Raw genomic sequence first — 15,461 nt, forward strand, 5'->3', positions numbered from 1 at the left:
GAGAATTTAAATTTGCCTTTTCATTTTACTCCTTCTAGGAAATTACATTTTATACCTTCTAGGAAATTATTTTATGGGAATTACTTAACATTCTTTTCAAGCTTGCTACACAAATGTTTCGAGACTCCTTTTTAGCTCCAGAAAGCTCTACATGCTACATTATAATTCTTTAACCTCAGTTTTCCTACTTATAAAAATGGAGAATTTCATGGAGATAAAAATTTTAAATGCAGCTGTAAAGTATCACACACATTTAGTTTTAAAAACAGGTAAGGATCAATTTCAGATATGTTGTAGATCCTCTAAACCGTGCTAGATCAATGGCTTAAGAAGTGGTAGAAATGATAAAAGTTACATTTTAAAAATTATCTCATCTTTCCAAAAGAAGTAAAAATATGTTTCAATGAAATCACATTCTCTGGAATTTCCAAACTCAAGACTTCTGTAACTAGTACTTAGATGTCGCTTCTTACGGTAGTGAAACCAGGCCCGTGAGGCAACAGAGTGAATCATTATCCTTCCCAAGAATAACAGAAAGCCGAGGTTCACTGCCAAAGGGCAGTGTCAGGTTACTTCAGCCCTGCAGTGTGAAAACTCACTCGGTGGTAAGGTCTGGTTTTCCCAGGGAGGCAGGATTAAATGCCAGATAAAGGATTCGGGACTTGATGATTAGAGAAACTGATTCCTACAAGCTGATAATACCCTAAAGAGGTAACTTGAAACAATTGTATCAATTATCTGAACACTGCATAATGCATTACCTCTTAGCAGCCAAGAAGCAGAGATGTGAAAATGAAAAATGGAAGAAGGAAAAATAAACACCATTTGTATTAACAAAAATTATTTCGATTACTCATCCTTGCTAGTTTATTTTTAAAAACATTTGTTTTATATTAAATCAATACTAATTTTTTAAATAAAAATGAAGTTATACATGATTACATGCAGGAAGTTTAGAATTTTACACCCAGATGTTGGCAACTGTACCAACATTTTCTAAAACCCTAAAAAGAATTTTTATTTTGTAGGCAAAAATCTTATAAGAGAGATGCACATGAGATCTATTTTTTACTCTAGCCAACAAGATGTTCATGGAAGTATTACACTTGACTTCGTCAAATGGCTTCAGGCTTATTTAAAAGCTTCTATGAAGATAAAAGGAGTAACATTTTCTTTGCTTGTTGGGTGGTCGAAAGGTTAAATATCAAATTCCCAGTGTGGGAAAATCCCAAAGTATTGTAGGTGAAATGTCCTGGTGCTTTGTAAAGGCTTCTATGTGGAAATACAGGTGGCTGAAGTTCAGCTGATAGTATTTTCCTGGTTGAGATCAAATAGAAAAAGAAAGTAGTGAAATAGAAAAAAGGAGTAACTGATCATTTATGATTTTAAAGTGTCCACTGTATTGTAACAGTAGCTTACATGATAGGGGTTTCACACCATTTCTCTCCTGCTCTTTACAAGGCTACTGGAGAGAGCTGCCCACATTTCCTGTCTCTGATTTCCTCTACTTCAGCAGGTTCTCCTCTCTACCACTCCACTCCAGCTGCTTGTCAAGGTCATCCATGACCTCCTTGTTTCTAAATCCAAAGGTCAATTCTCAGTTTTCATCTCACAGCATCTGACACTGTTGATAACTCTCTTCTCCTTGAAATAATTTCTCTCGGTTTCCAAGGCCACGCTTTGCTGATTTTCGTCCTACTCCTCTGGCAGTTCCTTTTCCGTACTACTGCTGGTATTTCTCATCTACACAGGGCCCTGTGGCCAGTCCTTGAACCTCTTCTCTTACTTTAATCTGTAATTACTTCTTTGATGATGTCATCTGGGTTTCACACATTATAAATCTACTATCAAATTCAAAAGAGAGGTCACTTGCTGGAGATAGGGCAAGGCGAGGTGTGCTGCAGGCACAGGGGAACACAGCACTTCGCATAGCGTGAGTGGGATGAGGGACCGAGGCATCGAGGACATATGAAAGGCCTGTTACACGAGCACACGGTTCGGTCTCTCAAGGGGATATACCCGGATAGAGTTTCAGAGTGATGTGGCACAAGAACCTTCAATGTAACACACAATGCCCATCTATTTTCTACAGACTTGTACCCCTACCCCAAGAATATAAGAATTTTTGTTATTCCATATCCTTGCCCATATTATTATTATTTATAAATTTACCAATCCAATTAGTAAGAAATGGTGCTTTACTGTGGTTACAATAGTATTTCCCTATAATTAGTCAGGTTGAGCATCTTTTTATTGGTCTTTTCAATATATTTCTTTTGAATTGCCTGTTTAGACCCTTTGTCCATTTTTCTACTATATTGTCTTTTTTCTTATTGATTTGTAGATCATCATGATATATTCTAGATATTTATTCCTTACAAGTGCTATAATGTATAAGTATCTTTTTCCATTCCAAGACTTCTTTGTGTTTTATTAGATATTTTTGTTGTAATAAAGTGAAATGTAGCAATGTTTCCATTCTAGATTGTGCTTTTGTGTTGTTTTGAAAATCCCCCTTTTAGGTTCAAAATTTTATTTTCATATATATTCCTCTAAGTATCTTAAAGTTTCACTTACCACATTTAAAACTCTAATGCACTCGGACTATTATGTTACGAAGCAGACACACATTTTTGTCTCCCTCACAGCATTTCAACTCCACCCAAGCCCTACTGTCTTGCATATCACTGTTGTTCAACATTTGAGAACCTCCTTATTTTAACTCCTTTCAAAACAATAATATTGTTGTAATATATGGGCACTGTTTAAAAACTATTCCATTTTTACCAATTTCCTCATTCACCATTGCTTCTTGAATTTCACCCTTCATTTTATGTTCATTTCTTCCTGATAGTCTTCATAGTTCACTCTTTGACAGTTCTTTTAATGATGACCTGAGGCTGGTAAACTCTCTCCAGCTTATGAAAAGAAATTTATTTTGTCCTTGCTCCTGAATTATAATTTACCTCGGGACAGAGACCTACGTTGGTCTTCTCTCAGCATTTGGAAGTACAGTCTGCTATCTTCTGCCTTCTATCCGTGACCACAGATTAGTCTTCAGTCAGGCCAACAGCTGTTCCTTTAAGGGAATCCGCCCTGTCTTTGATTTGACAGTTTCACAATAATCTGAATAAATACAGATTTATTTTTATTAATCCTGCTCAGGACTGTTTATATTTCCCAAATCGGAGGACTAATGTCTTTGTTCCTCTCTGAGAAATGTTCAGCCATTACTGCTTAGTATATTGCCTCTCTCATGCTTTCTATTCTCCTAGTCTGGACCCTCTAATAGAAGAATTTTAGACCCTCTCAGTCTATTTTCCACGTCTCATAAACTCTTCCTTAATATCTGCCATTTCTTATATTATATTCTCTGTAGTTTCCTCAAAAGTATCTTCCAGATTACTAATTGCCTCTGCAGTTACATCTTATATCCTGCCTAACCTCTCCAACCTCCAATTAGCATATTTAATATTTCTGTAAGTTCTATTTAATTTTTTTATAGTCTACCTATTCTTTTTCATTATGTATTTAATGTTTTTTTATACATTTAATTTGTAGGTGCAACCAAATTATCCTATTATTAAGTTGCTAGGAATTTAATCAGTTTACTAACTCTTTTTCATGGAACTTTATACTTTGGATTATGAACGTATACTCTCATAGGTCTTATCTGCAGAAATTACTTATGGCCAGTGCTCAGGGCCTTTCTTTCTAAAGAAGCCTTGCGTTCCATTCTGCCAGCAACGTCAGCTCTTTCTCTGCTTGGGTTCCCCAAGTTCTAGCTCTGAATCTATGTGAGGCAGTGTGGGACCATGCTTACACGCTTTCAGGAGAGTCTCTTCTTTCTCCTTAGAGCCCAGTCAGATACCTTCAGATTTCCTTGTCATCAACTTTTAATGGGTGGATGTTTTCTTTCTAGCCCATTCTTTTGATGTGGGCTCTGGCTTTACGAAGGTGGGGTCTCAGTTCCAACTTCCGAAGGTCTTGTCTCCAGTCCCCACATAGGCATTAAAATCCAATTCCCCAGAATTCCATGAGTAATGACCTATCACTCCCCTCAAGTAAGCTACAGCTCACACTGTTGTACCATTAATTTCCTCTTTATTTTGCCTTTGACAATTTTCCTTAATTTACTATAAGTATTAGACAATAGTGTGGTGATTGCAGGGGTTGGGAAGTATAAGGGGAATAAATGATAATGGAAAAAATATTATAAATAAAAAATAAAAAATATTTACTATACAGTATTTAAACAAATGTTTAAAATATTTTTATGACAGATTATATAGTATGCTGTATTGCTAAAACCAGAACTCAAAACAATTGATTTTATTAAATGGGCATTCCATAATTTATTTATAAGCATTTTCATTTCATTTAAAAGCCATTTTCCCAATATACTATACTGTAAACCTAACAAAAGACTGATAGATAACCTATTACCTGTTACCTAGTGTTTTCTTAGAAAGAGAAACCTGATTTTTAGCTGGGCACAATAGCACACGGTATACAGGTTACATTTCTGAAGGTCTGTTGCAGTTAGAGTGGGCCAACTGACTGAGTTTTGGTCAGTGACATGTAAATTAAAGTGGGTTTGTGTTTTCTTTAATTTGAGACTTCCTGGAAGGCCAATTAAAAGGTGCTGACTCAGCTACACAGGGCAAAGGTAAGAAAGGCAAAGTCATTATTTGGACCCATTTCTCCTGACCCTGAACCAACTTCTCTTTATTGCACCCTATTTCACTACGTTATTTCCACAATGACGTTAATCCCTGAGTTCAAAGCTGCTGCAGAGGGCAGTTGTAAGTAGATGTGGGCAAGGAGATCAGTGCAGAGGGAGGGCGTGATGGAAAGGAAAGGGAGGGAGATATGTATTTTCCCAAGCGTAAGCTGAACCTGTACATGAAGATCACAGTTGCTTTTGGACTAGGATGCAGTGCTGTGAAGAATCAGCAGGTACGCCACAGTGTCTTTGCCAATTATTCCAGGTTAGGTAACTCTCATCCTCTGTGCCCCAGTACCTCGTTTTTTCCAAAGGAAGTAAACTCCCCAGGGAGCCACTCTGCTCTCCTACAGCTAGTAAAGCATAACTCCAGATACTTGTATCACAGAGTACATTTAGGAATGCCACTTCCCCTGTAGATCCTAAAAGAACACATCCTGAATCAAACACACCACCAAAACACCCCTGAAGAACTTCTTTATCAGCCTGTAGTCAAACCACACACCCCTACTACCTGAGTAACTTCCGCTCTTACGTGTCTGACGTTCAGAAAATTCTTCGCTGGCTCACTTCTCCATATCCTTCTAATTTCCATCATTCCACTGAAGAGCAATGTTCAGCCCAATTTATGGCTTCAGCCATGTTCCAAATCCTGCTGGGCATGCGGTGCGAGCAGAGCACCAAAGACACAAAGTGCTGTCCTGTAATTTGCCAGCGAAGGGCAGTACTTGAAGAAGTTGGCCTGCTCCCTACCGTTCTATAAAAATTAACAAGTAACTACTACGATAATTCAGGATGAATTCTAGATTTTAACTGCTTAGTGACATACATGTGTAATATTTCTGATAAAGAGTTCATAATAGCACCCAGTATTTGTACTTTTACTGATAATATTTAGAATACTGATCCAAGTATGAAGTACAGACTTCAACCTTACTCCCTAAACAGGGTGCTTGACTTCGATTAAGTCTGTGTTACAGAAGACTTGAATCAAACTCCTCCCTGAGTTTTACAATGACCAGGGACTCAGCAGGGCGACAGACCAGAAGAGAACGTGACAGGCGCATGTGTTAGCACATCTGCACAGTGCTGGACCGAATGGGTGCTCAGACTGTATTCACACTAGGAGGGCATACAATCCTGCTGTGACCACTTTCGTGGACAGGAAACAGTCTAGAGGAAGCCATGTGACAACCAAGATTGAATAGTAAAGATTCGAGTCACACTGGTCTCCATTCGCCATGAACCCTAGTCCAAAAGCTGACTCCTGTTGTCCTGAGGGTCCCATCATGACCTTGATAGCAGCGATAGCTCAAAACCTTTCCTAACCTCCTGGGGACAAGGCATAAATGCGCTTGTATCGTTATAGAGAATTGCAAATCATGTTCCATCATTAGATCAGTAAGAATAACTTTGAAGTGGTTGTAAGAAGTTGAAGTGATCCTATTTGAATAGAAGTACCAGGCTGGAGCTACTTAAGCTGGACGTAATCTATGAGAGCCTTTCTGATATGACGTGAAGCCTATTAGAAAATATTAACTTTGAATTGTTGCAAGCAGTTTGGACAATACATTATATTCCTTCCAGAGAAAGAGATAATTCAAATATTTTACCTATACTTCAGTATCAATTGGATAAATGTCATTCTTATCAGAAAGCAGAAAAAAATAGAATTACATGAAATTCTTTTATATACACTTCCTATGTCTAAATTCTGAGGGTAGAGTTGATAATTAAAATGGTTAAAAGGCAATTTAGTGAATGGAGAAAAAAGCAGAAAACGTGTATTCTACTTTCCAATTTGGAAAAAACCAATTCTTTAATGAGCAAACATTCATGATGCTAGTCAATTAAATGATAGCTCTAAAGTTCCACATTTTACTTAGCTTATATAACCTATCAACACATGAGAAAATAAAGGAGTAAGGGTTACAGAAAGTGGAAGGTGAAAAAGTAGTATATTTAGAAAATTCTGTGTAGTACACGAATGACTAGGCATTGTCTCACATGCTAGATAAATAACGCCATAAAGAGAACTTGTTTGATTTTTTAAAATACATTTTTCTCCAACACAAAAGTGTTTATACAACACAAAATAAAATTACTCAAATTCTCAGTGTTAGGCACAACAGTTACAGAAGATCAGTAAGAACTAACGTTCTCCAGTTTAAACTTGCCTATCAAGTTTTAACAAAAAAATAAAATCTGTAGTTAAGTCTGGTGTATTTCCTGTATAAGTTAAATATTACATCATGGGTAAAAAAAAGTACTAATTGGATCATATTACCAAGGTTTACACATCTCAAAAAGAGGGATAATATAAACAAAAATTTGAACAGCAAAAGTTGTGACCATGTAAAAATATTCATTAACAAATTACATTTTATGAGCAAGCTAACAATTCACTTTATCATTTAAAAACTCATATTTAATCTGGAAAATATAAAACTAGAAGCAAATTAAAAGATTTCATGGTTTTTAAATTTTTTAATAGCTATGTCAATCCTCCACTCTCCCTTAAATCTCCACAAATTTCTATTATCTTCTCTCTAGTTCACAGAGCAAATAAAAGCCACCAGGCAAGAACTCCTTCAACTATTTACCAATAAGCATGTACACTGTCTGGTTCCTCCCATCCTTCCTCCAACTCTGCTGAAAATGGCATGGCTCCCATTATCTAAAATTAACCTCTTCCCTGTGCTTTCACTTTCATCTCCCATCTCCACCAGGGTCCTTGACAAATAAATAATCCTCTTTCCTTTGGGTTTAGTGTTCCTCTTCATTCTTTTAGCATTTAAACATATGTGAGGGTCTTTCATCTGGAAGGAAGGAAGAAAGGAAGGGAGGAAGGGAGGGAGGGAGGGAGAAAGGAATCAGTTCTATGTCCCTTAAGCTGGAGCCCTCTCTCCTCCCCTTCATGGCCAAATTCATGAAAGGGTGTCACCTCATCTTGTTTGCCTCATTTTTTCTTTTCTTTACTCTCAACTTATCCCACTATCTGATCATCACTTCCAAGATCTCACCAAGATCAGCATGGCCTCGTTATTGCTAAACTCAGCAGTTTATATTTCTTACTTTAGTTCCTCTCCTCTGGCAGGGGCCACTGTAACTGACTACTTCACATTTAATGCACTGACTTTGGTTGGCTTCCATGACTCTCCCGGCTTTCTTGAACCTTTCTTTCTTTCACCCTCACAGCTTTCTACAGACGCCCATTGCTCTGTTGGTCTTTTAAATCACTGATGCTGGCCAGGGCTCTCTCCTTAGGCGACCTTCTCTTGTTGTTTTACATATTCTCAACAATGTCATCCATTCTATGACTTTTAACACTTGACGTCTTCCCAAGTCTATTCCTATAGTACAGATTTCTCTTCTGAGCTTCTGACCCATGTATCCACCTGGAATTCACTTCAGCTTTCGGACAAAAGACACCTTGATCCATTGTGCAAGCTGAAAAATCATCACCCGTGACTGCTGCCTCCCACTTCATCGTCTGAGGACCCAGTCTCAGTGAGCTGCTGCACGATCCACCCAGCAGCTCAAGACGAAAATTTGAATATCATCCTAGACTCTTCCATCTCCCTCATCCCTGAAATCTAATCAATAACAATCCTATTGATCCCACCTCCCAAATCTCTTTCCAATCCAGCAACTTCTCACTGCTACACTGCTACTTCCCTAGTAAAGTACGGATGAGATAACTTTGTAAAAGCAAGATTGCTAAAGAACCATAATAATAAAAATATTACAATTTATTTCTGGACATAGAATTCATTCATTTTGTCATTAAAAAAGAATTTATTAAAATCTATGATATACACCTAGAGGAGAACATAGGCTGGAAAATCTCAGATATTTCACGCAGTAATACTTTCACTGATATGTCCCCTAGAGCAAGGGACATAAAGGAAAGAATAAACAAATGGGACCTCATCAAAATAAAAAGCTCTGCATGGCTAAAGAAAACAGTATTAAAATGAAAAGAGAACCAACCATATGGGAAAACATATTTGCCAATGATACGTAAGGCAAGGGTTTGATCTCCAAAATATATAAAGGACTCACAGAGCTCCACTCCAAGAAGACAAGCAACCCAATTAAAAAATGGGCAAAGGACTTGAATAGACACTTCTCCAAGGAGGACATACAGACAGCACAGAGACATATGAAAAGATGCTCAGCATCACTAGCCATTAGAGAGATGCAAATCAAAACCATAATGAGGTACCACTTCACACCAGTGAGAATGGTATCATAAACAAATCAACAAACAAGCACTGGTGAGGTTGTGGAGAAAAGGGAACCCTAGTGCACTGTGGGTGGGAATGCAGACTGGTGCAGCCACTATGGAAAACAGTATGGAATTTCCTCAGAAAACTAAAAGTGGAACTGCCTTTTGACCCAGCAATTCCACTGCTAGGATTATACTCTAAGAGCCCTGAAACACCAATCCAAAAGAACCTATGCACCCCAATGTTCATAGGAGCACAATTTACAATAGCCAAGTGCTGGAAGCAACCCAAGTGCCCATCAGTAAATGAGTGGATCAAAAAGCTATGATACATTTACACAATGGAATTCTATGCAGCAGAAAGAAGGAGCTCCAACCCTTTGGGACAGCATGGGTGGAACTGGAAAGCATTATGCTAAGCAAAATAACCCAGGCAGTAAAAGACAAACACCATATGATCTAACCTTTAACAGGAACCTAATCAACAAAACAAGTAAGCAAGCAAAATATAACCAAAGACACTGAAATTGAGAACAGGCTGACAGTGACCAGAGGGGAGAGGGAAGGGGATAATAGGGGAAAAGGGTGAAGGGTTTGCAGGAACAATTATAAAGGACACATGGACAATAACAAGGGGGGGTGGAAACAGGGGAGGTAGGTGGGGAGGGCTGGGGTGGTAGGGAGGGGTGGGGGGAAAAGGCAGAATACTATACTTGAACAACAATTAAAAAATGTTTATAAAATAAAAAAATATATAAAACAAAAATAAATAAATAAAATCTATGAGATACAAAGCTTATGTGCTAAAGGGGGATAAATGAAATCTCCCTCAAAGAAGCTTCATAAATTTAGGGTTAATATAATTGTTTTAATAATCCCAAAATGTCTTCTTTAATCATTAAGTTAAAAGTGGCATTCATTTTCAAAAATTATTAAAGATAAATTACATGTTCAATTAATAACAGTGCCACTACACTTAGTATTCATAAACAGTCCAGCCCAAAATTATATAAACAGAATTTTATGTGAGAACATGACAATCAATTCGGAAGTCATATTAAACCCAAATACTATTACCTGAATTCCAATTCAAAATGCAATTCAGTGTTTTTACTTGTTTTTTTAATGTGGAAATTACATAGACCAAGTGGGGGGTGGAACCTGTTATATACCTTCATTCAAACTGATTACTACGCCTTATTTGACTGACCATTTCTAAGTCTTGGAAGAGAATTACAGATGAGAATTTTTTAAAATTTAAGTTCATGGTCGTAACAGTTTCATTTCCAGATTCCTTCTGTGAACCTGAAGATATCCATAAAATGCTATGGCTAGCTTTCATTGTAACCCAGAAATGCATGCATTTCTATAATTCCTGGGTTTGTATAACCAGAAAGAGGAATATTATTTCCAAATTCATCCAAATTTTATCCTGTGATTTACTTAGACAAAAATCTACACTCGGATTGTTGTGAATCTACAACTTGGTCAGGCCACCGGTTGGAACGCAGGTAGAATCTGGTGGATTTGTTTGTCAGAGAGTGATTCAGAAAACCAAAAAAGGGGATCACCTAGTTCAGTTTCTTGTACAACAATGCCATTCTACACAGAATTAGCCTGTCTTCAGTCCCACATCTATGTCACTTCCCTCACCCTATAAAAAATCAGGGCTTTTCTATATTTACACATCTGGCATATTCTGCAATATTCTGCAAAGAATAAGCACAACCTCATGTTGCAAAACGTGCTACCTTAAAAAAGAGGCTGGGAAAGATATAAAGTGAAAGAAGCTTAAAAATGCATGATTATTGGCAAGTATTACAGACATATGCAAAAGAAATACAAATATTATTCTGTTTTCCACTTGAGAGTAAAACTAAATTAAGTTGCTAAAAGCTTCTTTAGATGAACAAATCATAAAATATATCATGTGGTCTATATAATAAGTAAAATAGTGGATTAAAGTGTGTTAAGCAATCTAGTAGATTAATTCGGGACCTGAAACAAAAAGGCAGTTACAGAACAAAAATTTTTTCCACTAATAAAAATAATACTTTAAGACTAAAACTGTAAAGTTCTAAACAGAATCTTTTCAACATTTCCTTATAATATTAATAACGTTCAAGGTCATGTTTGCCGGAAAAAAAACTGGCAAGCCAAACTTGCACAATTAAAATAAACACAGTGTCACGTGATTTGGTTTCCCAAAGCCTGGAATTTTGACCTTAAGTGAAGTTTTCCCAATTCTAATGCTATAAATAACTATGTCAGCTAAACAAAATACTGAACTATTAATTTTCACAGAATGTTGTTGTGCCCTTTCAATGTGCATGTCCCATACAACTATTTAGTGTAAGCTCATTGATTTGACAATATTTATCAAGACCAGGCAATGACGACGTACGGGTGGTCAAAACCAACACAATACCTCTCCCTAAAGGGCTAAGACAAGCAGAGAAGACGGACAATTACCAGATAATTGCAAAACGTCATCGCCTGGACGTATACATACGACAGTGTCGGGAAGGCCTCTGGAAGATCACAGGCGATGTCTGTGAAACCAGGACCTCCCAGGCGAGGGCAACAGCCCGTGCGCAGGTTGGTGCGGCACACCGCCACCGGCTAGCTCGGTCAGGAACACGCAGGTCAGTGTTTTTGCTAGGCGGCGTTCAGTATGATGTGCTGCTTACTTAAAAGAGGTTTAATCAATCAAGGGTTCTTCGTTATAGTTTTAAACATCAAAAGAAATCATTTCTACCACTTCAGGAAAATCAAATAAGCCTAACAAATGAAGTGGCAACACAGGTTTAAAATATGTCTGAAAAATGGCAGATTGACCTTATGAGTTTCTCTCAACCTCTTCCTCCCAAAACCACATTAAAATCGCAATGGATTTTTTTTTTTTAATGTATGAACATACAAGAACTAAGAAAGAGAAAAGGAGAGGAGACCAAAACACTGAAGAGAATTCATCAAATTCTTATAAACCTGAAGAGACAGGGGGGTGATAATCGACCGAGGGAGCACAGACACAACCCAGGTACTGTGAAGGGCACCAAACGGAGGTGAGCTAATTTGGGCGACAGACCTCAGAGAGGAGAAGGCCTTCGGAACACAAGGAGCTGAGCTGGCAGAGAAAGCTGTGGGGCTGCAAACAGGATCAGAAAACAATATGTAAGTGCAACACGTCACTGGGTCCTCCCCCAACACGTGTCCTCACACACACACACACACACACACACACACACACACACACGCACATGAGTGCCTCCAGGCAGATGGCGGTGCCTCCCTCCTCTCCTTCTTGGGAGCAGCTCAAGGACAACAGAGAAAAAGATTTATAAAATACTGAAATTTGGATGCTACTCTCAGGAAAAGCCCAGATCACACACACACAAAAAGCCACACTCCTGTGTACAAAGAGCTTTTGAGTGGTCTCAAATAGAGGTAGGCAACAACCGCAGATGTGTGGGAGAAACCTCCAAAAGGAAAATAAAAGCACGGAAAATCAAACAAAAAACGTTCAAAGCCGTTTTGGAAGAAACAACACAATGCATGGAGCAGAAGGCAATTTAAAAGCACAACTATAAGTCATATACTTATAGTAAAAAGAAAAATGTAGTAGCTGTAAAACAAAATAGAATGTTGTAACACAGGAACAGCAGAGAACACAGAATAGCTCTTTGAATTTAAAAAGTTAGGATAACTGCGATAAAACATTCAATAGAAAGGTTAGAAGAGAAAGTCTCTGAAGATAAAGGTATCTCCCATAGAAACAAGCCAACAGAAAGATAAAGTAGCTGGGATATAAGAAAGATCAGAACTAGATTAGGGTCTGTCGGAAGATGTGACCAGACTAAAGGAGGTTTCAGAGAAAGAAAACAGAGAAAAAGGAGAAGAGAAAATTTTCAAAGAAATAACACAAGAAAAGTAGACAGAACTTTCAGTCATGAATTTTCATAATGAAAGGGCCCTCAAGTGCCTAGCACAATAAATGAAAAAATGCCCCCACCAATGCCCATCATTGTGAAGTTTTCAAACACCAGGGATAAAGAGAAGATTATCTCTTTTGAGATTACCCCTTTCAGATTACCTCTTAAAGAGAAGATAATAAAGAGAAGTTTTCAGAGGAAGAAAAGTTCAAATACAAAAGAAATAATGATCAGAATGTATAATTGGAAACTTGGAGAAGGTAAGACATGGGACTTGAATATTAGTTGACTTCTAAAACTATGTACAGGTATTTTCATAAATAAGCAATAATAATGTAAGTGAATCGATCGTAAGTACATAAATGAATGAAACAAAAAGTAAAACAAATTGATTTAGTGCTCACTACATGCCAGGGTACCATTATCTCATTTAATTCTCCTAACTCTACAAGGAAGACACTACCAATCTCCTTTTACAGGTGAGGAAACAGGCATTTTTTAACAGGAGAGGTTAAGTTCGGATACAACCAGTAAATGGTAGAACCGGAGTCCTGGCATTCTGAGGGTGTCGTTTAAAAACTGCGTGAGACTGTCTCTCTCAACTTTAAAAGTAAAATTAGTTTTAAAAAAGAAGAAAATAAAACACTCTTATTTGCTTGTTTCCTATGTTCCTATTCTGTTCCCAGATCAACTGTGGTTGATTAAAAGTTCCGTCTTGGTCAGTTGGGCCACATGTTTAATGTATGTATGCATGTATGTGTGCGAGGGTTGGGCGCACGAAGGTTGAAGGCATTTGCTAGGATTTTAAGTATTCATTGTAGAAAAGTACTTAATGTAATTTGCTGCTGGGAGGTCCATGAAGTAGATTCCCTGACCTAAATGCATCGACAACCTCCACCCAAAGAAATGAGGCACCCACAGCATCACATCACCACTGTCCATCTGGGCAACAAACAAAGCATATAGAAATTTCATTAAAGTTAAAAATAGAATAGTTGCCTTTTTTCCTAAATTATTGTCCTCTAACCTTTCACACTCCTCTAGTCTTGGAAGGAAAATGTCCCTAGGCGATTTCCCCAGTCATTTACAGGGTTATTAAATATATTGCTGTAACAAAAACATCGTTCCTCTGGACTCACTGTTGCAGTATTTATACGCATGTTTACTTTGTGTTAAGTACATAATGATACTTGAACGCTTTCATGGGAACTTCCCCTGTAGCAGTTAGCCTCATTCCGTTTCCTACTTTTTGCTGTCCTATCCATCTTCTCACTGGTCTCTTACTTAAGAGATCCTCCTTTGGGGGTGGGTGGGATATAATCTTTTTGAACATTTTTTTTCCTTTTCTTTTCCAATCTGATACCTTCATTCTTTCTGACCTGTATCACTACGGAGGCCACACAGTTATAACGTCTTTGGGGACCCGACACCCCCGCACTGCACTGGGCCTCCTGGACCATCTGCTCCCGCCCCGCTCAGCTCGGGAGTTCCTTCCCGCAACAAACGCAGCCCTCCACTTTCTGCCTGCCATGCCCTTGACATCTTCCTTGGGTTTTCGTCTTGCTTGGTCCTGGTCTGGGCTGCCCGTTGACAGTGGTAGCTGCAGCGACCTTCCAGGCTCTCAAACACCATGACAGCATCCTCTGTTGGCCCAGCACCTGGGTGAGCACGCGCACACACACCGGGGGCCGCCCGGCCTGGGTCTCGCTCTCGGTCTCGGTCTCGGGCACAGGGGTCCCTGCCTGCGGCCGCAGGGCTCACACTGCGACAGCCTCCACTGTCACGGGGGCTCACGGCCTCAGTCGCCCCGCGCGCGGTGGTCGCCCCGTCCAGCCCCGCACTCAGGTGGCGCCAACACCTGGCCCCCCACCCCCTCCACCCGACGTCACCTGCGGGTCGGACCCGCGCGCGCACGCGCACCTACCGTCTCCTTGGCAGCGGCGACCGGGATGGGAAGCAGCCCCCGTCCGCGGGGCGCGTCCTCCAGCTCGGCGTCCGCGCTCTCGGAGGGGCGCCCGGGGGTCGGCGCCCGCGTGGAGTCGGGCCTGGGGTCCCCGTACAGCTGGTAGCACACGAGGCCGACCAGACCCCCGCCGGCCGCCGCCGCGATGCTCAGCTCCCCCCAGCGCCGCCGCCGCCTCCACGCCGCCCCAGCCACAGCCCCCTCCTCCTCCTCGCGGCAGGAGAGGGGCCGGCCCGGGGGGCCCGCGGCGGTCCCCACAGGGCGGCCCCAGGGCCCGGGGACGGGGTGGTGAGGGGCGGGGGAAGGCGGGAGCCGAGGCGGCGGCCAGAAGAGCCTCCTCAGTGCAGCCATCGCGGGCGCAGCCTGCACCGGAGCCCGCAGGGGCGGGCGAGGGGGCGGGGAAACCTCGCGAGAAGTCGGTGCGCGGGGGTTCGCGCTGGAGCCCGGGCGACCCCGGCGGACGCGTGGCCCGGTCCCCCGGGGGCCGCTGTCAGGGAGGTCGGGTCTTTGGCCACCGAGAGCCTGGAGGGGAAGGCGGCGGCTACCTCGCCCCGCACCCCCAGTCCAGCCCCGCAGGCAGGAATAACTGCGCCCGCCCTTGGCGACACC

The 15,461-nt window shown here is 40.4% G+C and overlaps 1 protein-coding gene across 3 annotated transcripts in view; it reads right to left on the reverse strand.

Moving 5' to 3' along the window:
* The window catches only part of MICU3 (mitochondrial calcium uptake family member 3), a 72,418-nt gene extending 57,180 nt beyond the window's left edge, over positions 1–15,238 (reverse strand). For all 3 annotated transcript variants that reach the window (XM_053916458.2, XM_053916457.2, XM_053916456.2), the window contains exon 1: positions 14,814–15,238. In XM_053916458.2, coding sequence (XP_053772433.1) covers positions 14,814–15,203 — 390 coding nt within the window. In that variant the 5' untranslated portion in view covers positions 15,204–15,238. The remainder of the gene's footprint in view (positions 1–14,813) is intronic.
* Positions 15,239–15,461: the final 223 nt, after the last annotated feature.

The sequence above is a fragment of the Desmodus rotundus genome, chromosome 13 (genome assembly GCF_022682495.2).
Source record: "Desmodus rotundus isolate HL8 chromosome 13, HLdesRot8A.1, whole genome shotgun sequence".
Taxonomy (NCBI): domain Eukaryota; kingdom Metazoa; phylum Chordata; class Mammalia; order Chiroptera; family Phyllostomidae; genus Desmodus; species Desmodus rotundus.